Source organism: Plectrocnemia conspersa, unplaced genomic scaffold, assembly GCF_051122295.1.
Source record: "Plectrocnemia conspersa isolate PC_06_02 unplaced genomic scaffold, ASM5112229v1 ptg000008l, whole genome shotgun sequence".
NCBI classification, from domain to species: domain Eukaryota; kingdom Metazoa; phylum Arthropoda; class Insecta; order Trichoptera; family Polycentropodidae; genus Plectrocnemia; species Plectrocnemia conspersa.
Window position 1 is genome coordinate 26399443 of NW_028277172.1, and position 23990 is coordinate 26423432.

General features: G+C 28.5%; 2 protein-coding genes across 4 annotated transcripts in view; one reads left to right on the plus strand and one right to left on the minus strand.

Moving 5' to 3' along the window:
• Oct-TyrR (Octopamine-Tyramine receptor) overlaps window positions 1–2808 on the minus strand; it is a 145836-nt gene extending 143028 nt beyond the window's left edge. Inside the window, exon 1 of the mRNA XM_088191073.1 lies at window positions 2790–2808. The gene's annotated coding sequence lies outside the window, so the exon portion shown is untranslated. The remainder of the gene's footprint in view (window positions 1–2789) is intronic.
• The window catches only part of LOC148233578 (uncharacterized), a 243616-nt gene that overhangs the window by 119774 nt on the left and 99852 nt on the right, over window positions 1–23990 (plus strand). The window contains exons 1-2 of one of the 3 annotated variants that reach the window (XR_015810551.1): window positions 15295–15759; window positions 18712–18868. The exons of 1 other annotated variant lie outside the window; for it this stretch is intronic. Coding sequence is in view for 1 of the 2 variants with exons in the window: in XM_088191078.1 (XP_088047204.1) it covers window positions 14422–14532 (111 nt within the window). In the remaining variant the exon portion in view is untranslated. Of the gene's footprint in view, window positions 1–14421; window positions 15260–15294; window positions 15760–18711; window positions 18869–23990 lie in introns of those variants that run through there. One more of the 3 variants, XM_088191078.1, reaches the window with a different exon arrangement.

The following is a 23990-nucleotide window of genomic DNA, read 5'->3' on the forward strand; positions in this document are numbered from 1 at the left end:
AACAGTGTTTCATTTAATTGGCGTGTTAATTTTAGTGCTCTTTGCATCAGTTATAAGTTAAAATAAAAATAGGATGCTATACTTGAATTCTTTTCAGTCGAATGTTATTGTGATAATTTTTAAAATTAAACATTGCTATTGTAATTGGCAAAAATGAACCACCAAAAATTTAAATAATTGGATTGGGATGTTGAAAGCATTCGACATATTTTTTAGACCTTGCTGCATCTAAAAATCATTTGTAAAGGTCGCTGATTTTTTTTATTACTTTACAACTTGAATCAATAAGGCAGGTAGCAAAAGCGCAAACATTTTATTTTGCATGGATATCAAAAGCTTTTTAGATTTTAATTAAATATATAAGATTATAAAAAATTAAGAATAAAGTAAAAATCTATGAAAATCACCTAATTTATTAAATTAATAAGGAAATACATAAAATAATTTCTATGTTCTTAATTAAAAACATACATATTTATTTATTTAATTTAAAAAAAATATAACACTATTTTAATTTGCAAATAAATTTTTAATTTTAATTATATAAGTAAAATCTAATTATACTGATTAACAAACTAGAAATCACTGTAACCAATTTTTTTGTAGACTTATAAGCATTTATTACAATTAGTTAAAAATAGCATTAGTAAGTTAAAATTGTTATTTCTTTTCTAATTATTGTTTAATGTCACTCTGATTTGGAATTTGTTGTAGATATCGGTATTTTTTTTATTTATTGGTAATCTTTTTTTATATATAATTTTAACTTAAATCGCAAAGATCACATAACCAGCTAAAAAATGTTATTCTTTTATGTACTAGTTTTTTTATTATGTTACAGATTACCTTTTAAAAATAATTTATTATACTGTAAAATTATTTATTATTATACATAAAAAATAATGTGCAAAAACAAAGCTAATACTATAATTTTATTTACTGCATAAGCTTATTACATATTTAATTCATATAGAAAATTTTAGAAAAAAAAATTGGAAATAAAACTATTAAAAAAATCAAATATACGTAAATTAAAAAAAAAGTGGTTGACTAAATCACTTCAAACTAAATTTTTATTATAATTTAATTTTATCGAAATAATAAATTTATGCTAAGAATAATATCTTAATATCTACCGAATTTACCAATTGATATTATTTATTATTACTGTATTAATATTATATTTTTTAATTGTATCAAAAATTATAATTAATATACAAAAGCAAGAAAAAACTTTATGGCTTTGTCATAAGATATTATTGCTTTTCTGTAATAAATAATATTTAAATTGAAATTACACTTTTAAACCATATCCAATAATCGCCATAATGATTTTTCAATGAAAATTTTATAATATAAATTAATGAAATTAATTAAAAAGGGTCAAAGTGATTTTTTTAAGACGGAGAGATTATTTAGTTTTTTGAACTTTTTGCTATTTATTTTTGCTATAAGCAACTTTAAAAAAACATTGCTTATGATGAGTATATTATTTTATTAAAAAAAAGCATAATTAAAAATATATATATATATATATAAATATATATTAAATGATTTTCCTTTATTTAATAAATAATATTTTTAATATTAATATATAATTTTTTTTATAATAATATTTTTAGCTATGGCACGTTATAATTAAAACTAATAATAAACATGTAGTATTATCAATATCCTTACGTTTCTTAAAAAGCTCAAGGATATTTCAGCCGTGTGCTTCAATTAGATATTTAAAAGGCATTTGGCAAGATAACATATAATAAAAATAATTTTAGTTTAATGTATAAAATATTTTCTGATATTTTTTAGTCACGCTAAAAAAATCTTACGATATGTCAGGGGTACGCAACACAAAGAAAAAATACCGAAATATATGTAACTCAGCTAGGTGTTTTTATGTATGTTTTTCCGTGTTATTGTCAGTGTCAGGGGTGTGTCATGACAAAGAAAGTAATTGCTGTAATATAGCACAGCCTGAGAATTAGCCTTTTGTGAAGCTCGCTACAATTTTGAAGCTATTGTTCGACGAGAAACGATAAGCGAAAAAATTATATGTTCACATCACGAGAGTATGAATGTGGAATAACATGTTCAAAATGTATTATTTAGTTTGAGGTTATAATTTTTAACACACAGTACGATAATAATATTTTTGTTAAAAGCATAGACAATATTTAATAATTTAGGTTATGTAAAAGATCGAGTGATTTTACATACACGTGTATTTTACAAACGACTCATTATTTTTTAAGAGCTATATATCTTAAGATACAGATTTATCTCAGTTCTAACAAACGCAAATGTTTTTTTAATATATCATTTTTAAACATTCATAAAAAAATAAAAAACTTTTTGATCGATTGTTAACCTATTTCATTTTATGACTCGCTATCGTCCCAGTTTATACCCTTTCACATTTCCATTACGCATCTGGTATTTTTTCCAATCCCAACCCTAGAACGATCTTGTGTGACCACATTTCACGACCTACAAATAAATCTCAGTACCCCTAAGAGTACTTACTAATCTAGGACCGATATCTCACAGTACACTCACACATGCGCATAATCCCGACGGCATAACATAACGTATATATCTTCCGAATGTTTTCTTCGTATTCATTTTCACGTACATTTTATTACACCCCCTAAAGCATTTTATTATTGAGCACGCAAAGGCCCATTACACTGACACTGGGATAATGGATGTCGGAGTAATGCAATCAATCCGCATTAAAAATCCAATATTGCCTTACATAAAACATTATGGCTAAATGAAATTACACTTACGATAAAGTAACATGGCGAGATACATCCCGGATGGACCTGGAAATTAGATAAAGATATATTAGATTATTTTAAGTGGGTAAAAAGTGTATATGTAAATGAAATTGCGTTTAATTGAATATCAAATCAACCTTCTAAGGCAAGTTAAAAAATGTTTTTGTGGATGATTAACCTTTTAACACGCATTAAGATTACTTACTAAGAATAAGATTTGAGTTGAAAAGATATTTTTCAGGTAAATTAATGTTAATAATTTAGACAATCTATCGGTTTATATTTAAATTAAATAGAAATAATATAAAAAACGTATGCTGTGTAATTATATGTTATTTATTAAGTAGTGCTAGAAGTAATTTTATAAATAAAAATATTTTTAAAAAATAAGCAGAAAAATCAAAATAAATACTAAATTTATTAAACTAATGTTATATGGTATTTAAAACACAATTCACAGATGGCGTTACTACAAAAAAAATAATTAGGAGATTATATATTTTTTAATATAATAAAAAATCAATTAAGCGGCTAGTTATTTTAAGTGTAATAATATTTTTTTACCGAACCATAATTTGTCACATTGAACCTAAAGATTGTGTTGTTAATAAAGTATGTTATAAATACTTGATATTTTTAATTATAATGTTTTTAAATAAAACTTTTTAAAATACAAGCTGTAATTTTAATTTGGGATATAACCAAAAAAATCTAGCATTTTAATAAAACTTAAATAAACCAATATTATTTTTAATTATAAACGCCTGAATATAATAACAACAGGTGGCCAAGATACAAGTCCTTTGAATTAAGTGAATTTAATTAATATTACGGTAAATAATCGAAGCTAATTTAGCATACACGTGTACAGGTTGAACCCAAGTTTGATTGGTTGTATATAAACGCCCTAAAACAGAACACGATAATGTTTATAATCCATTTTCAGGGAAAATCCTTTTGTAATACCAGTTTCAACACACCAAAGTGACCTGCGGTCGATTACCCGACAAATTGATCCTAGATTGCGCAAATGACGCAATTATCGAAGCAATTTCAATTTAATGGTTTTCTCTGGTTAACTATCTTAAGGAAAATTAATTTAAAATTGAATATTTGTAATCATATTCTTTAGAATTAAAAATTTAATTTGGCAACTATTAACAATAAGCATTGCATCATATGTAAATTAGCGTTTCGGGTTTTGAGGAAGGAGTGTTACTTTGCAGCCAAATAGAAAGCAAAAAAGCTAGTAACTGTTTAATGTATTAATATATATATATATATAAAAAACACATATATAAAAAAATATAGATGCCGCTATCATGCAGCAGGGTTTTACAGAGTGGTTTTGTAAGTCTATGAGTCTATGCTGGCGTGTCGAGTTGTATTCTTGTCGGCTGTAGAGCGGCTAGGATTGTCGTGATGTGTTCTTGCAAGCGTTTCGCTGATTTATTTGGTGTTCATGCGTTCTCCTAACTGACCTCCGCTGCTGTGTAATCAATTATTTTAAATTGCTAGTTCAAATCAACTCTGAAGAATTGCAGATGAGGATGTTTGTGAGCTAATTGCATCGTATTTAGGACCTAACACCAACGAAATGTATTTATACTTCAAAATAAAAAGTCGAGATGAACACTTTGGCGGTTAGTAAACAAAACGTAAAAGAACAATAGTATTTTATGCAGGGTAGTAGCGCATGTCCTTTCCAAGCAAAGAGTAGTTTTTTCAGCGGTCCGTTAAATATTTGTAATTATTAGCGCAATTTTTGATCACGAAATATTTCTTTCCTTGCTATAAAAATAGTGTGTGTGGTCTTACTTTTAAGGCACGTTTATTTAAAATGCCAGTTAGATTGCCCTTTAAATTATAAAAAAATGTCTGAATCAAATAATTAATAATTTAGTATATAATTTTTATTATATACTAAATTATTTAAGTATGATCATTTTAACTGTGTATGATATTTAAATTACGCTGTACAACTATTGAAGGCAATAATAATTTAATCAAATAAAACAGTAATTATTAATTTAAAATGCGCAATAAAAATATTTTAATAATGACTTTGCAATATACAATAAATAAAATACAATTTGAAGCAGTTCTTTAAAATATAAAAAATAAACAATAATGACAAGAAAATTCATGTTAATTATATTAGTATATATTTGCAGAAAAAATATATTGAGTTATTTCCTATAAAATTACTAGTAGTATAAATAACAACATATATAATATGCTATTGACATATACATATGTATGTACATAAGGTAAACGGTTATTATTGGGAAATGGGCATAAATCCTGATTGACGTCGTGTTATTTACGAGGTTGTTGTGTTATATGAAAACGGTTAAACCTAACACGAAACAGATAGACAGATTTCCATAGGGGATTTGGACCATTAATCTCACAATGATCCTACGTATAATTGATATGTGTGTGATCTTTCCTGTGAATTCCCTCGACTTGAATATCAAATGTGTTTCCATTATCGAAATAAATTATTCTCTATTACAACATTCGAAATATTATTAAGTAAGATTATTTATTTTAATAAAAAAATAAGCCAATTTAATGAAGGCAATTGACTCTTTTTTAAAGTTAATAATATAATCGAAGCCGAAATCTGAGTGACTCGTAATCTTATACATATTAAAGATTAGGTATTTAATAAGGTCTTTGTGCTTTTGTGATATTGTAAACGTAAAGACTAATAAAATTGCGTATTATAGCAGAGAAATCCGATAGGTTATTATATAATGGAGCAAAAGAGGTTTTTATTTAATGGATTGATATTTTAGCACGGTCGCTTTACTACTTACAGATAAAATATAATAAAAAAAATTGCGGTTTGTGGTAAAAGTTATTATGCGGGGTTAACTTTTATATGTGTTTTTGGATATCTTACTATTGTGAGAGAAGTTTTTTTTAAGTATAATGGATTGGTATATATTACAAAAACTGTTGATGTCTTGTTTTTTTGAAAGGATTTTATAACTATCTTTGAAAGGCACAAGAGCTTAGTGACAATGGAACGATATGAACGAAACCCGTGTTGTTGATTTATTAGTAATGCATGCCGACAGTGATTAGGGATATATGTAAAACTCAACGTTTTCTGTATCTCAAAAACATAATTATATCTAAAATATCAATTCCTTTATTTACTGAAACGGACGACTAGTTAGATTGTGAGATCAGATTTATAAACGATGATAAAAATATAAAATTTAAAGAATAAGTTATTTCAGTACTATTTCACACTCACATAAAATTCAGTAAGAAGGACTATTAATTGTACAAAAATCAGCTTTCTTTACATATTTTTTCGAACATCGTGATGCATTGGGGTAATTTAATTTAAATAAATAAATAAACATACAACTTGTCATGATTACCAAAACATAAATAATATTTTCTGTATAGTATATTTTTGTGCTATTGAATGTATCATTTTTAGCTTTAATAATAATTTTACTATTGTTCTCTTTTTCATTTGTAATGCTTAATTTTTTTGTAATTTATAAGGCTTGTTTTACCTTTTTTCATAGTTAATGTATGTTTATTGGTGATTCGATTTTATGTATATGAATAACTTCATTGTCGTATTTTCCGAAAGAGGTTGGTAAGTTTCTTTTCTTCTTCGCAACCATTTTTATGGGGGTTAATATCGCGTCTTTATATATATTTATATATCTAAACACGAGAAAGGAAAGGGTCGTAATGTAAAGGCTCGTTTTCATTCATTAAACAACCTAACCCCTGGCATTTATTTTCGGCCTAATCCAGCAAAGCTCGCTTTGGTCATGTCTCCTCGCAAGTGATAATATTTTATTTTGTCCTTTAACTAGTGCGCATAAAGTGGGTTCGGCTCCGTAAACAAAATGTAAACAAAGTAGAAAGGTGAGGCAAAAGGCGAAAATCTCTGAGAGAAAGGTCACCGAAAAGAGAAAGCACCTGGTGCGCTTCCCAAGAAAATTATTCAAAGAAAAGCGCTGAGCGATGACTTATCTTTCTTGTCAAATGGAAAATTCATCTCAGTTTGAGAGGCGAAGCGCTGCTGGTAAATAAAAAAATAAGTTCTGTTTGTGTACTCACTTATGCAGTAAAATGTGTATTTTTCGGTCGGAATACATTGGTTTATACTATACTTTGGCAGAAAAATAAAGTACTATAATATTTAGCTAAGTTGCATAAACTTTTTCTAATAATATATACAACTTAATTTTCATTAAATTGACAAAATGTTTTATTTCTAACTAACTAATTATTTAAGATTTGATGACATAGATGAAACTAAATACACGTTCACAATAAACATTTGATGCTTGAAATGTTTCACAAATACCATATAAAACTAAAAGTTCTTTATACTCTTATTCTTTAAGCACATACATTTAAGTCACTTGATGTTTTTATACAACCAGTTTTATTTTTTTCATCATCTAAAAACTTGAAATCTGTAAATAGTTTCAATATTAATTCCGTCGCTATTTAAACATATATTTATTATATAAATTGTTTTTCATGACATGCATATCTAAAACATCCCAATCTGCTTCTCATAAAAATATTTCAATTAGGTAATAGTATAGCAATATAATAAATTCCAGAATTCCTGAAGTGTCTATATTATTATTGGAATTTAAAATCTCTTGTTCCTCTGTACCATAGGAAACTGCGCCATCTAAATATTGCGATTTTATTTTATTGATTTTGCCCTTTGCTAATATAAATATTTAAATATGCGTCAAATTGCTATTATGTATTTTTGTTATTACCAATTATTAATTTTGTAAATATATTGTGTAATATCATACATGGTACAACTTGATATTGCGAATTTTAGAGATATTTCCAGCAATATTTATTTATTTCATATTTGAATTATTCTATAGTACTATTATCAGAACAGATATTGCGAACAGATAACCAACTTACTGGTTCAGGAGTCTAAATTTTATATTGATAATTTTTTATATGATTTTATCAATTTTTGGTGTACAATAATATCTGATAAAAAAACATTTATAATAAGATATTATTGAACAAATAATTCGGATAGTGCGATTTTTTAATACCGTTTTTTATGTTAGCAATAGATATAATCAAATTATTATAAATTTTTTGACATTGAAAGCGTTTTAAATAACCCTGTTAGAACCATCAAGTTTACTGCATATGATTTTTATTAAAAATAAACTCGCATAATATCAAAGAATTTATTTTTAGACACATGTTACAAATTAATCAAATTGTATCTAATTCATTATTCACACGTGTTTCTTATTAATTAGTAATTATCATTAATATACGTGTATCGTATTAAATATTTAGTAAAAATATAAAGTGATTAAAATAAATAAAAGTCATTAACGATTCATCACAACACTATTTCTGGTTTTCACTACGACAGCGCCCCCATAGAAGGCAGGAGCTAAAAATCTAATTTCCATTTATCCTGTGTTTTACTAACAGTGAATTCAAATTTATAATTGGATGAACGACAAATGATGCAAATTAAGTCGCTTGTGTCACTGTAATAAATAAAAATATCGTTGATTTTAACGTTTATAATTTGAGGTGACAATGACTTTCATTGGCCTTTCTTAGGGTGACAATGACAATAAGTTTGAGGGTATTTCATTTTTTTTTATTTTTGAGGAACTTGACGGACAATTGTGATTATTTTTCTATCTGAAAATAATTTTAATTTATCAAATGATATTCTATAATATTGATTATACAGAACGTTTGCAAAAATAATATTTAAAACCCAAAAGGTTAAGCGTCCGGTAATCGCACACTTGCTAGCCTTGGTACCTCACGACAGTGAGGTACCGACAGCTAGTGATATAAAATTGATTTGAAAAAGTTGTATGGAGCTACATACATCATCTTATACAGCATTGAAAATTGAAAATAAGATTAACAGGATGATTTTATTATTAAATTAAATAAAAATATGATATAATTTTTATAATATGATTATGGTCCGGTATATATATATATATATATATATATATATATATATATATATATATATATATATATATATATATATATATATATATATATATTACCTAGCTATATTATTAAGAAAACTACCAATAATTATATGTATTCTATTTAAGCTAATTTAATTGATTTAAATGCGATTGAAATCCGTTTTTTCTTTAAAACTTCGCGACTCTATGGTAAATACAGTCGCGCGTTTACAGTTCGTAAACGTACTTTGTTTACGTTTTTCTGTTGTTTTCATGTCGCTTTTGTTCAACATAATTTATATTTTTTACAACATAATTTTACTCTTTTTTACAATATAATTTATATTGTTGTTGTATGGTAATATAAATCCAAAAATAAATCAAATATAGATTTATAAAGGCATAGTTTAGTTACTGAAACCACCAGCGATAATATTTTTTTTTAATTGCAGAAATTTAGCTATTGCTGCGTTTTTAGAAACAGAGAAAAGCTAAATATTATAGCGTTAATTATATGTATAAAGTCAAATACTGACAATCATCACCCGACATTCTATGGATGTGTGACGAACCATGTTGTGGCGTTTCGCATTCCACACCAATGGGCTTAAGACTCTTTAAATCCTAATAGCGCTTCAAAAATGGTTAAGGATATTCATAATACCGTCGATTTATGAAATAAGTTTATTTAAATTTTTGATTATACCAATATTAAATATATTACATATTTTACTAAAACAAAACATTAGCCTTTGCCGTTCAAATTCGCCAAGATAAAAGAGTATCTGATCTTATGAGAGCGGATGTTGTACATTTATATGTTAAACAAAAATAGATATCGCGTAATATTTATGGCACAGAAATAGAGAGGGAAAATTCTTCAATATGTTCTACGATCCAACAACAAATGTTTTCATTTGAATAATGTACGCTTATCTAGATTAATATTAATCTTTTCCTGAAATATGTGAGTTTCGTAATCGCCTAAAAACTGTTCTTTCAGATGTATTTATAAAAGATATTTATTATATATATTATTTTTTGCTTAATCCATTTTTTTATGATTTCTTTCTCCATATTAATTATCTAAGGTAACTTTTAAGATGAAACATTTTTGCAATTCATAATTTTTATCCAGCGAAAAAAAATTAAATAAAATAGAAATTTATTCACCAAAAAAGTGGGACGCATTTACTTTACGTTCGGATTTCATCGCATTTTTTAGTGAATACTGATATATCATATAATTAAAATGTAAAAAAAATAACTCTTTTAATAATTTAACCTTTAAAATTACTTGAATTTAATGATATAGGTAAATTAGGACCTTATTCAAGATTATAAAATATAAATATGAACTACATAAAAATGTTCATTAAATTAACATTATTGTTGTGGTAATTTTTTTAGTTAAACTCTACTGTGAAACTGTCGTTTACTCATTATTTTAGTTTCACTCTGAATGAATAAAATTTTTGTATTTATAAACAGAGCAAGTGAAAGAATAAGAAAGGGAGGAGTAAAGGCAGAGAATAATATAATACCGGTTTTATTATCTTCTCTCAAATCGCGTGCGTTTGCAGGATCTGTCAAAATAGTTTATGTTCTCGAGGTATATTCGGATAAAAAGAAAAGCATCCTGGCATCCATTTAAAAGCTAAAAATAATTTATTTATGCGAAATAATTGAAGTTTAAATATAGAAAAAAAAATATTCAATAAAAAAATTAAATATAATATTATATAAATGCGAAGAGCAAACTTGATAACTCTAGGGAAAATGGCGATTATATTATATTTTTATATAGATATATTTTATTTTTCGTAAATGCTATCTCTGTATCCATGTATAGATTCGGATATGATATACTAATCTTCTGTTCGAATTTTATTTAATCAGTAAAAACTTATCGCTCATATAAAGTGTTGATCATATATCAAAGTAATTAGCCAAATGCATTACAACATTGATGTGAATAAATAATTATTTTTAGAAGTAGGAGAAAAATCGGCGGAGCACTTAACTTTTAACGAAAAACTAACAGAGCATAATAGGATCGATGGCACACTCTTCGGAGATTGTTCAGAGATGAAAAAGAGATCAATCACGTAACGTGAACCCAGACAGGGAAATGGAAGGCAGGAGAGAGAGAGAGCAAGAGAAAATGGATCATGTTTTCCAGGATAAATGGACAATGACGTTTACGTTTCAGGAGCGTGATTCCAAAAGGCGACATCCATCAGGGCTAATCCCGATTGATCTCAGGGCCAAACAATGACTTTTCGCAATTCGCACATCTTAAAATGTGATTAATTATACGTACGATATCAGGGTTTTTCCAGCTGATCGTTAATTCCGATTTGTCTTTCGTTTGCGTAAATTTAAATCAAATTAAAATTTCGTACAATAATGGTTATGTTATGCTATTTACAATTTTAATGATTTTTTCAAATAACAACAGTACTAAACTATAAACGAATTATTTTATTCATTAAAGCGTACAACGATACACGCATTGATTTCATATTTGCTAGCTTTGTACTTTTCTGCAATAGGTGTATATGTATACGTGTCTGTTCTCGTAGTACTGCGTCGGAGTGATCAAGTATTTTTTTTTATTTATTACGTCGAGCTAATTATACATAAATTATTAATTTCATAATATGTTTTTGAAATATTTGTAATTATATACGTTTGGTACTACAGCGAATTCCACGTGGAATTCTTTAAGGTAGTCTTTCTATTGATTACAATTCATTCTTTTGATAATTTTTGTGTAAGCGGGATCTCTAGTAATCAACTTATTGCTGAAGAATGATCAAACTTACTTTGGAGTTCAAGGCATTTACTTTGGAGCTCGATGCATCCGAATTTCGAAAGACCTTAAACTTGGACTACAACCAAGATAGAAACAGAGCAAATTTGGAGAAAACTAAACCTGAAGACTAAACGAAAAGCGTTTTCCAACTGTTGCACAACGACTTAAAAATAATAAACAGCAAACTTTCTCTTAACAAAAACTAAACGCCTTCACTTTAAAGTAACAATGGTAGATTTCGCAATTAAAACACTGTCTATAATGTAGTTAAACTCTTGGAGATTTTAACCTTATTACATAAACTGTACGAAAATATTTTTAATTGATTAGTAGAAATTAACGCGTGATGTTCATTTTTATTAATAATACGATAAGGATTAATCGGTATTGGAAATTGAAATTAAAATAGATAATTCCGTATCGATTTTTTACGTGGATATACAATCTTTTAGATTGACTCATTTGCAAAGAAACTTTCGCATCAGCAACATTAAAGAAAAATCGTAAGTTCATTGTTTTATAATTAAATTTTATTATTTAACATAATAATCTATATATACATATATTATAATTGCAAAATAAAAACAATATATTTTTTATTTATATATTATAACAATAATATATTCTAAACACTGTAATATATTGTTTATGGTAACCATAAGATATGCATAATATATTTTATAATGTTAATATTTATGTGCATACAAACTACACAACCAACACCAATATTATTTTTTACTTGATTTAATTTTTAATATTTTTCTAAAAACACATCTTTTTTTTTTGTTAAAAGCAAATTATAAACCAAAATATAACACTATGTATTTATTGCAAAATTATCAAAAATTTAATTGTTAAAAAAATGGCAAATCTATTTTTGGACTAATTTCTTCTTGGACTGTTAAAAATAAAAATAAAAACTATTTTTTTTTTTGGTTCAACTAATGAATTTTTATCCAATCAAACTTATATAACTAATTAATCTTTACAATAAATGCCGTTATTGACATTCAGAACGCTTATGAGACATAATTGAAAAGTAACATATTCACAATGTAGATTTTTGCTTTTGTGGATTAAATATCTATCGTCGTCGACATTGAAATTCTGATAGAGAGAATCGCAAGCAATGCATTTGACTTGATCGTTGTTTTCATGGTCAGTATCAAAAAATCCTGCTCGAGCAAGTTGCCGTTTATCAATAAAAAATTCCGGACGTCTTCTCGAAGGTTGCATATCATCTTCAATCCTCAACATATAGCCATAGTGATTCTGATTCTTCCAATTCATAAATATGCATTCCGGATGCATATCATGATGCATTGTATCTATGTCAAAGTCATTTCTTAATCTTGTTAGAGGTAATTGAAAACGACAAGCAAAACACTTTAGGGTAGAGTCGACGTTATCTTCCATGATAAATAGTCCAGAATTGATCAGATTTTCAACGTTGAAGTTGTCTACGCCTGAAAATGTTGCAATGCGATTTACTTTTACAGTCATAGGCAAATCAAAACATGATCCACTGTTTAAAAGACATCCTCGAGAATATTCTCTATGAGCTATACGACTGTGACAATTTTCAAAAGATTTGGAGCAGACATAGCATTCAAAATGACTACCAGTATAAAAAAAGTTATCATTATCACAATAAATTTCTGGACACTGCTGTAAAGTGCGAATTCTATTGCTTCTTATGCTCATGTTCTTTGATTTAAATTGTGACATGTTTTGACTTATAACATATTTGCAATCCGGTGAATTCATCTTGTGCAAATCATTAAGGTCATCATGTTCGTGTAATTTATGACATGTAAAATTACAACTCCAACATTTTATTTCATTTTTACCCGGAAAAAAATATAGACCAGCTATTCCCAACATGAATTTTTGCAATATATTTTTCTTTTTGTGTGGGTCGATTATATCTCCGTTTGTTTTAAAATCGATTATTAAATTTCCGGACATAATTGCAAAGTAATGTAGATACGTTCTTTGAAGGTTTATATATCCGCGAATCCGCTTCTTGTTCTAAAAACAAACATATAAATTTTAATGTGATGAATCAATAATATCAATAATAAAAAATTATAAATCTCAATGTTGAAACATACAATGATTCCGTTTTCATTGCTTGGTGGCAAAAATTTACTCTTTTGTACTATTACTAACTTTTAGCACAAAAATACTATTTTTTATTAAAAAAGAAAAGTAGTTTTGGAGATTTAAATATTATCAAAAAATAAATTATAATAAAAATATTATTTAGCACAGACTATCGCAAAGATTAGAAGGTAACGTGCACTACTAACTGTTGTCACGTAACCAACCTTTCGATTCCAATAATTACTACTGACAATTCGAGCAATACACAGAGAAAAGCTGAAATGTTTTAGTGCCTTTGGAATATAATTTTTTAGAGCTTGGCAAGACTTTACCTACTTCTAAGTAAAACCATTTGAATAAGTAAAAAGTCTATTAACAAGCAATACTTTTTTTACAACAACAAATAATATTTATTTAAAAATACCAAAATAACAAATTCTAAATTTACACGTAATATTTTTTAAAACAAGATAAATAATTAATAAGACCCATAACTTACATATATATTTTTTTAATTAGACAGCTAGTACTGTGAGACACAACAGTTGTTCAAAAAATGTATTGGAATTGGAAGATCTTGAAGAACTTGATCCTAGAAAGTTTAAAATATGTTATTAAAAATGTTGATATAAATTCATTTTACATTAAAATACTATACATGTTACCGATTTATACCCATTTTTATAGGTATAAACCAGTCACTTAAATGACCACAATATTATTACAGGAAGTAACCGCACAGAGGTACTCCAGTCTACCGGATTTAATCCACAGGATTATAGATTACGTTTATGCAGGCCGAATGGTCTCCTGGAAGGAAGATACGATGACAATATAAGAATAGTATTATTTTTTTATCTACCTAGTAGACCTCTACTTAATAACGAAAATTCACTTTTAGATTAGACACTTCAGACCCTCATCGCCAGAGACTTCAATCGCACATATTGAAAATGGTCTAGCTCTACGCTGACATTCTAGTCATCGTTTTGTTCCAAAGCGCGCAAGAAAGACGATCTCTATGAGGGGTTCTGGTGTAACAACCCAATATTGTTGGTGAACGATCCTGCGAAATTCTGTATGAGCTGAATGAATTCCGCAACTCTGTTGGGACCTCAATCTAAATTTCAGTCTGACTGGATAGCGCCAACAACGACTACGTTGCTGTGGACCGCTTCACGAGAAAAATATTCAAAGTAGTAGCCACAATTTTAAAGCTAGTAGACTCAAATTAAGACCAGACAATAATCTGGAGAAAAATCATATGATTCATTTAGAGAACTTTGACGGCCGGTAGCGATTCGTTTGCCGTTCTCTTATATCATTTAATCTTTAAAAACATGTAAATAATTAGCATATTATTTAATAAAAAAACTGCTGGTATTCTTTACAACCCGTCCGCCAAAATTTAAAATATATTTTTAATGTATTATAAAAATATTTTTACACTTTTACAGATAAAGTACGCCGAAGTCGAATGATATATCAAGTCAGTTGGAGCTGAATATTACTAAGAAACACGGAAGAAAGCAGCCAGTATGAGCAACCCACAATAGGAAGACTGGGGGCAACTTTTTGCATCCACACAAAACCAAAGTCCCGAAACCGCTACCAACCATCACACTAGCGCTCCTGGACAAGTACTGGTTCTTTAATACCAGTACAGGTACCTTGCACGTGCTAACGGCAGTTTAAGCACCACTACCAACCAGCTCTTTGGTATTGAGGCCCTGCGAATCCATCCCATCGGGTGGGCATCTGGATTTTTACGTCCAGAGAGCGGTCCATACCCCCCCCCCCCCTCGTAGTACCATTTCATTTTAAGAATTTACTTAGTATATTCTCCTTGGTCTTTAGTTCACGATAATTTTTCATAACACACTATAAAAATATTATTCATATCGTTACAGATAAAGTACGCCAACAACAAAGAATATTTAAGCAGTTGCACTTAAAGATCACTGAAAAACACAGAAGAAAGCGGCCAGTATCCACAACTCTGAATCCGAAGACTTTAGTGTAGCCACAACCGACTCAAAGGTGCAACCAGACACAAGATGAAAAGGTACCGCATATTATTATAAAAAAATGCACTTCCTGGTGCATTTTTTAAATATATTACAATGCATTGTTATGAAATAAAATTGGTAACGGACCTTCACCGAATAGTCGTCCCAAAATGACGGGAGCAAAATTCAACTGAACTACTGTGAACACTACAAAGCAGTTCAACGATGTTTAAAAAAAATTAAATACTTTACGTAAAAAAAATCAAAATCGTCATCAAATGAATTATTACAATAATTTAACTCGCAAAGTTACTACAGACCCTGCAACTAAAATAGCCAGTAGTCAGTTCAGTCTACAGAATTAAAACTAGAAGGAAAGATTACCCGATTATTTTGGTGCAAGCAAAAATATTTTCTGAGAGGTAGAGGTAGAAGACAAAATAAAGATAGTGTCATTGTCAATTCCGTCTAACAGACTACTACTTGGTGCGGCGACTTTAGCGCGCCGATTTTACATTTTATAGTTATAAACTTAAAACATTTATTCTGCAAAATTTAAACACATACATGGAAAACGAATCATATAAACTATTTTTTAATATAGCATATACCTAGCTTTCATCTAGGAGCCGTACGTTTGGATAAAACGAACGACAGGAATACGCTATCTTCGTAGTTATATACGTGATATTGGCTTACTTAAAAGTAAGATTTAATATAGGGACTCTTGACTACGATAGACGCTCTCAGAGGCAAACATAGTTATAGTGGCTAACTTTAACGCCTACTTAACCATATGGGATGACCCTGACCATAAAAAACATTAAGATTTCTGTCATAAATAAACCAAAAACTTAATACGAAAACTCGGGGACAGCCACTACAGCATCAAATGCGCGACCAGAAACTAGGAGGAAAAAGTACCGCCTATTTTTATAAAAAAAAATACATCACCTATATGAAGCTGGTGATGGGCATCCACAGTATGGTCATTCTAATGTCAAAAACTGAACAGTGATGTTACATTAATGTGACGACGGTGATGGGCAATACATTATTTAGAGAATCTTGACGGAATGACAACGACCGGCGGCAACTTGTCCGCCAATCTCTTATATCATATTATTTCCATCAACATGTAACTAATTATTATATTATTTAATAAAATACTGCTACAGCGACACAATTTGTATCGAATTGTTATCCATCACCTTTCGTTAGCCAAACTTTTAAATATTATTTTAACTTATTATAAAAATATTATTTACACTGTTACAGATGAAATACGCCGATGTCGACGGATATTTCAAGTCAGTTTTAGGTAAATATTTCTAAGGAGCACCGAAGAAAGCGGCCAGAGGTATAACTAAATGGAATCTCTCTCTAACTCTTAAAAAGGCTTGGCAAATAAAGAAAAATAGAAAAAGCACGTCTAACACAATAATCTAATAGTCTAATAGACAAACAAATGGATCATTCAAACAACCGTGACGTTCGTGGCGCTATAGCCGTATAATTAACTATAGAAGTCGACTATGAACTTTTTTTACTGATTACATCATATGTCATGGCGCAGGTATGCGATATTTCAATAATCTGTACACCTGTGGCGACTAACATGAAAACCCTTACTCGAGGGGCGCATTGGACTACGAACCAATATATTCCGTCTTCCATGCACATAAACTCCCACACTAATGTACACCTAAAACCACAAGTCCATAGCTAAAGCCAAGACCACACCGACATCACATAACAGATCATCATAACACTCACCCACGAATAATAAAATACCTCTTGATTTTTCACGCCTTAAAATTAAAGTGCGTCTTATTATAAGTTTATCAGCAAATAATTATATCTTAAGGTGCGGTCGATCTAAGTTCATCTTGATAAATGTTCCCATAATAAAAAATTTCGAAACAATTTTATGACAGCTTGATTATTTTTTTACGGCCAAAAACTAGGGACACTGGTAACACGGACATGACGGTAGCGATATACCACGTACACAGCAGATATATCACATACTTTTACGCTAACCATATTTCAATTTTCTTCTCATCTGCCAGTCCAACTCGACTACGACGAGACTGCAAGAGCTGTGCAATGTCTAAGGAAAATAATGGATTTTAATTAACCTTAAAAAAGTGCGGCGGATCTTGTTACTAGGAAGCCCAAGCAAATCAAGGACTTCTAGCCCAGTCTCTATTTTTGGCGAGGAGATCCCGTGTATGATCAAACTATGCTACTTGGGTAACATGTGCTTTGGTTAGGTTATGAATAAGAATGGACCTTGGTTATTGGATCACGTAGTCGGCGGCGATATTAGGGGCGCTGTCGATTGGGGAACCTGGCGCAGGGGGCGTAAGCACATACTATGGCTGTCAACATCTACAGCCCGTAGTTGACAGCCAAGACAGTCGGCGATTTTGATTTCGAGATAATACCTGTATTGACACGTCTAATTTGCACAGCAGCTTGAATACGTGTAATCAAATATTTGATTACGTATCTCCAAGTAATAATTAAAAATGAATTATATACCGTATCTAATAAAACGACGGGAAAACAATAAAATAAGAAAGAAAATAAACTTTAATTGATTTTTAGTAATAATATACGATAATAGTATTTAACTTGGGAACCGCCAAGCTTTACAAAAAAATTTATCAAATAGAGTTGTTTAAGTTCTACTGTCGTATTGTCAAAAATGAAAATCCGACAATGGTCACTTACACGTTTCCCTCATTGCGACTAATAAATTCTGCAAAGAGGAAAAAAATCAAGCATGCGCATTAAGATTGCCTACATACGTACACTAAACCATGCCTTCCTAGCTTATTTATTTGTGCAGAAAAATAAATAGTAAAATATATTTTAACAAACTAATTATTTGTATAAAATTATATAGATCAAGTAAAGAATAGTTATAATTATTTATTCATTACGTTTGATAAATTTATTTAATTTATTATACTTGTACAACTTTTATTATCTAATTTCAGAACCAATATCGTCCGATTCTGCTACAAAGTCCTGCTTCATTGAATTTTAAGAAGTATTCGTTCAAGATAAACAAAATATGCTAATGGTAAAACTTATAAAATAGGATTTTGGAAAAAAAGTATACAGAGCAAAAAATTAAATTTTCATCCAAAAGAGGTGAGTGTGTGTTATCACTTCATGTTTTTCAATTAAATATTCGAATATTCAATAATTTGAACTATTTTCCGAATTTTTAATTATATTAATATTCGAATAATTGATCATAATTCGTTTACATTTTCTCGAATAATATTTGAAAAAATATTAGAACGAAAAAAAATTGCATACTTGAGCAACAGTCGTTTTTCTCTTAATATACTCAAGTGACAATGCCGCTTTAAAATCCACTGTCCTTTATGCGCTATTTATTGTTTCAAAATACGAAACAATGAGACACCTCTTCTCAAAAAAACATTTGTAAATAATATGTTTGTCGGCCATATCAACTGTGGCCGAAGTTCACAGAATTCGTTCCTTGAACAAAACAAAATGTTGAAAATGCCGATCTTTTATTATCGTATAACGCTTATCGCAAAAATAGAAGTGCGTCGCAAATTTTTGTGAAGTTATCAGTTATATGTATTTGTTGTTTCAAGACGCAAAAATATTATTTTTAACATTTTAATAATTTTATCCTGGTTAATTTATTTACAAATCCACACAAAACAAGCACTGATACGGATCAAACTTTATGAATATTAAATTCGTTTCAAAAAATATAAGCTATTGTGTATACAATAAATTTATTAAAACTATGTATGTAAAATGTCCCATAATTTTTCTGAATTAATTTAATTGCAGCTGATATTAATTCTGGTGATTTAAAAAGGGACGTCCCTGATTAAAACATATGTAACATAATAAATAAGGCATTTTTCTTTTGACGCCCTCACTGGCTAGTAATTTGCACAGTGTTGTGTTATGCATATTTTATAAAATTTAAAAAGCCTAAGGATTATGAAAGTATTTATTGATAACTTAAAATAATTATTTTTATATAAAAAATATTTTACAGGCAATTAATTGATTTTTAGCAAAAATTGCTTAAATAAATGTTTCCGGGCCTCTTGACCAAAAATAATATTTTATGTATTTTTTAACATCGTAATATAATTTCTTGAATTGCAACATATTCTTTGAAATCATATTTAATGCAAAATATTTCAATAAGGAATTAAAAAATAATAAACATAACTACTTATAAAATTTACCTGATGATATGTCGATTCTTACTTGCTGCTCAGTGTTGCCATATAGTAAATTTATTTGCTGTACGTAACAATTTTTATAATAATGTTTTTTATTATTTGTGCTTCGTTATCTTAATTTTATCTGAAACTGCTACTACTTTATACATATAATAGGCGACTGTATATAAAACAATAAAAATAATTTCAATTATACCACAGACGTTGTTATCCTTCTGCCGATATTCATATTTCAAGTAATTTAATTGTTTTTAAAATAATCTAATAATCTAAGTTTAAAATTAGTGATAATGTAGTATGTAGAAATTATCTCTTTATCCTCACATATAAATCTGTCTACTTTTTAAAACTGCCTTCCATTTCTAGAAAAAAAAATTAATACAAAAATGTATTTCTGATAATATAAACTAGATAATTAAAAAAATACTACTACTTTGTTAAACAATGCAGACAAAATAAAAACAATTAACGGTTACGACGAAGAAAAAACGCATACAGGCTGAATCTATTATTTTATTTATTAATTTCCTTAAAGCTTATTACAAACACATATGATTAAAACTAAACTCATTCATTGAGGCAAAGTGATTTGGCAATTTCTCGCGATCAGGGAGGTTTTTCACATGTGGCAACACTGATTCGCGAAGTTTGTATGCGAGCATCTTGACAAAAATATAAGCTATGTATAAAACCCAAATCTTATATTTGATTTTTTTTACTTTTGACCATATATAGCAATATATTTTTTAATTATTTTTTAAATATGACCCCCCTCCCCCCCAAGTCTCATAAAACGCTCAAAAAACGTTTGACGTCAGTAGACCATAGCATTGGTGAAATATTTTATGTTGACGGCATTTGATGTCTGAAGCATTGAAAGAGCTAAAAGAATGAGAATATTAGGCATTAAATAAATATATCAATTTATGTGTAAAATTATGTAAAAATAATAATTACAATATTATTCAACAGAAATTAAATCATAAAATTAGTTAAATGATAGGAATGTCAAATAATAATCAAATATAAATGAGAAATCAATTTGAATTTGATTACAGACTTTATATATCAAAAGTGGTCAAGACAAATATTAACAGTAATTAAATATATATAGGAATCAAGCACAGCTATCAAATATTAAGAATGTTTAATAATCATTTATAGTATAATAGCAAAATTTAATTACGTAAATATTCAAATACAGACACTATATATAAAAGTGTAGAATTACGACAAAAATAATTTATAACATACATCAAATATAAAAAAAATTAAATACAGTCAATTAAATATTATAAATGTTTAATAACCACAAGCATAATAAAACCAAATGTTGACCAATAGAAGGGCGCAAAAACAATTATTATAATTTCTTATCATTACTTTTCAAAAATCCACGTCAAAAGCCATAAAATCGTGCCTTCGGCGTAGCAGTGAGAATGCTTGTTATCGAGCGTTCCCACTGCAACAGCGCCGACACGATGTTTTTGCTTTTGACATGAATCTTTGCCTTCTGAGAAGTAATAATTATTTTTGCGCCCTCTTATTGATCATAATTCGGTTTAAATATACTTTGATTAACACTTTTATATTAAAAGTCTGTAGTTATATCGATTAGGATAGTTCATCATTATATTTGTTTGCTAGTTTTGTACCTTTTTTGAATCTCGTCATTTAAGTCGCAAAATAACCACATGAAACTAAATGCATTATTAATTTATTTTGCTGCATAAAATCCAGTTGTCAAATTACCCGTATTACAATCTACAAAAACATTAAATTAATATAATTCAGCTGGTGTTGTCGTAGATTATTCGTTATTTCTTTGTTTCTTCACTTTTCGTTGATCTTGAAATTCAGATCAAATATCTAAGTTTACTGCTACTAATTTACATTTGTTGAATATTTTCTCCCGTGTCTAATATTTTTAAAATGTTTAAAAAGCAATAGTCAACAGTAACATAAAAACAAATTTTAACACACAGCGTCAAAATTTTGAATAATAATGTTTATTGTCGAAGTACTTTTGAAGGCAATGTTCCACTTATTTTATTTTTTGAATTTAATTCGGTTTGGAAGATCAAGATAAATATTTTTGTAATCCTAAATATTATTTACCTTGCGATAAATATTATTAAAGATTATTTATGTATAATTATTAGTCATTATATACGAGTTTTTTAATAGCTATAAAAATAATGTTTTTTTTCGGCTCACCTGTGAATAATTAAGTGTATCTAAAACTGCTGCCTCAGATTATTTTATTTTGCAGTTTGCTTAATATTAAATTAGTTTATTCATTAAACATATCATATTTTACTATTTTATATAGTAGTATGTTTTCGACGTACGACAAATTCATTTCGTTTCCCCATCTATTATACCCAACATGTCTTTACCTATATAATATAATAAAACACGTGGAAAGTGAGTGTTCAACCGAATATTTTCCCACAGGCAAAGGGAACAAAAGGGCTGATGATTCCTTACGAACGCCCAGACCAAAATATTTCTTGATTGAACTTTGTGCGAACAGGATATACCTATTTCTACGAAGATTGATTCTTTCTCGTGTGCGATTGCACTTGATCAATTGTCCGACGGGTTTTATTTTACAAGTTCTGGCAAAAATAAACACGAGATTCTCTCGAAACCTTTAGACATATGATATGGACGTTTTGTTTGCGATATAATATTTCAGCGAAACAGATAACTGCACGGGTAAATATGAATATAATTTACTATTGCTTACCTCCAGGGACTTGCAAACTGTTTCGTAGCATTTTTGATTATGACAACGACAATATTTTCGACTTGCATCTTGATAATTTTAATATTACTGTAAATAAATTGTGTTTTCACTAAAATAAATATTTTTTAAAATCTGCTGCGAACTTTAGAGCGCCTTAGAGAGTCGCGATCGGGACCTTATTTCTTGCCTGTAGCGGCCAGGACTTCGGCGCTTGTAAGCGCTCCTCTTACACGAGCCATCCAGCTTCTCAACGAGCATGCCAAACAAAAGGATGTTTTTTTTTTGTTGTGCTTATCTATTTTAAGTGTGCATCATAACTGTTTTTTTATGTTTAACTGTATGATTTTTTGATGTAATGGCCTTCATGACGCATTGGGAAAATCTGTCAAGTCAAAAATTTTACTAAAATGCTATAAAAAATATTTCGCTGGTGATACACATTGACTGTATCGTACACATTAGCCATCTTGGAGATTGTTACAAAAGAAGCGGTTTTGTTCCTAAATATATACGTATTATTGAGACCGTGTTTCTTTGTCAAAATTGAGAAAAATAAACCCGTTCACTAGTTTACAAAGCTGCTTGTGTTATTATTATTAAATATTTGTGTCACAAGATAGTCATACATCAAGGGCTTATTGTTCACTCATTATTTACTTCCAAGTAGTTTCTGCTACTACAGAAGAAATTTCCATACTCGAATTAACTTACGTACACGTACCATAAATTGTCCAATACATTTATATATACAAGGAAGATCCATTAAACGTCTGTCTAACTGACAAATTAATTTCTTAAAACTCAAAAAAATGGGTGTTAAATATAAAAAATAGGACGAAAAGTCGTTAAAAGTCAATGCTATACTTTGTATGTTAAAAAATTCGTATACGATCTATTGGAAATAATATTTCCGATGAAATATGATACGGCATTTAATGGGTTATGCTATAAATTAAATTTTGTATCGAAGCGTTTTAATGGTATACGTTTTAAATCAAGCGAAAATTATGAGCCTTTTCGCTGAAAGATACAAAATACAGTGATAATAAATCGGACTTTATATCACTGTATATTAGAAGTAATCTTAAATTTTATTGAGTGAAATGTTTCATTCGATGTAATAAAATTATTTATACAATAAATTACATAAGAGGTTTATCCAATATTGCTGCAATTTAAACGTAACGATGTTAGTGAATGTATTCAATTTGTATTATACATACACAAAATAGAAAATTTAATCTCCGATTTGTTGAATCTACAATTGATTACTGTATTG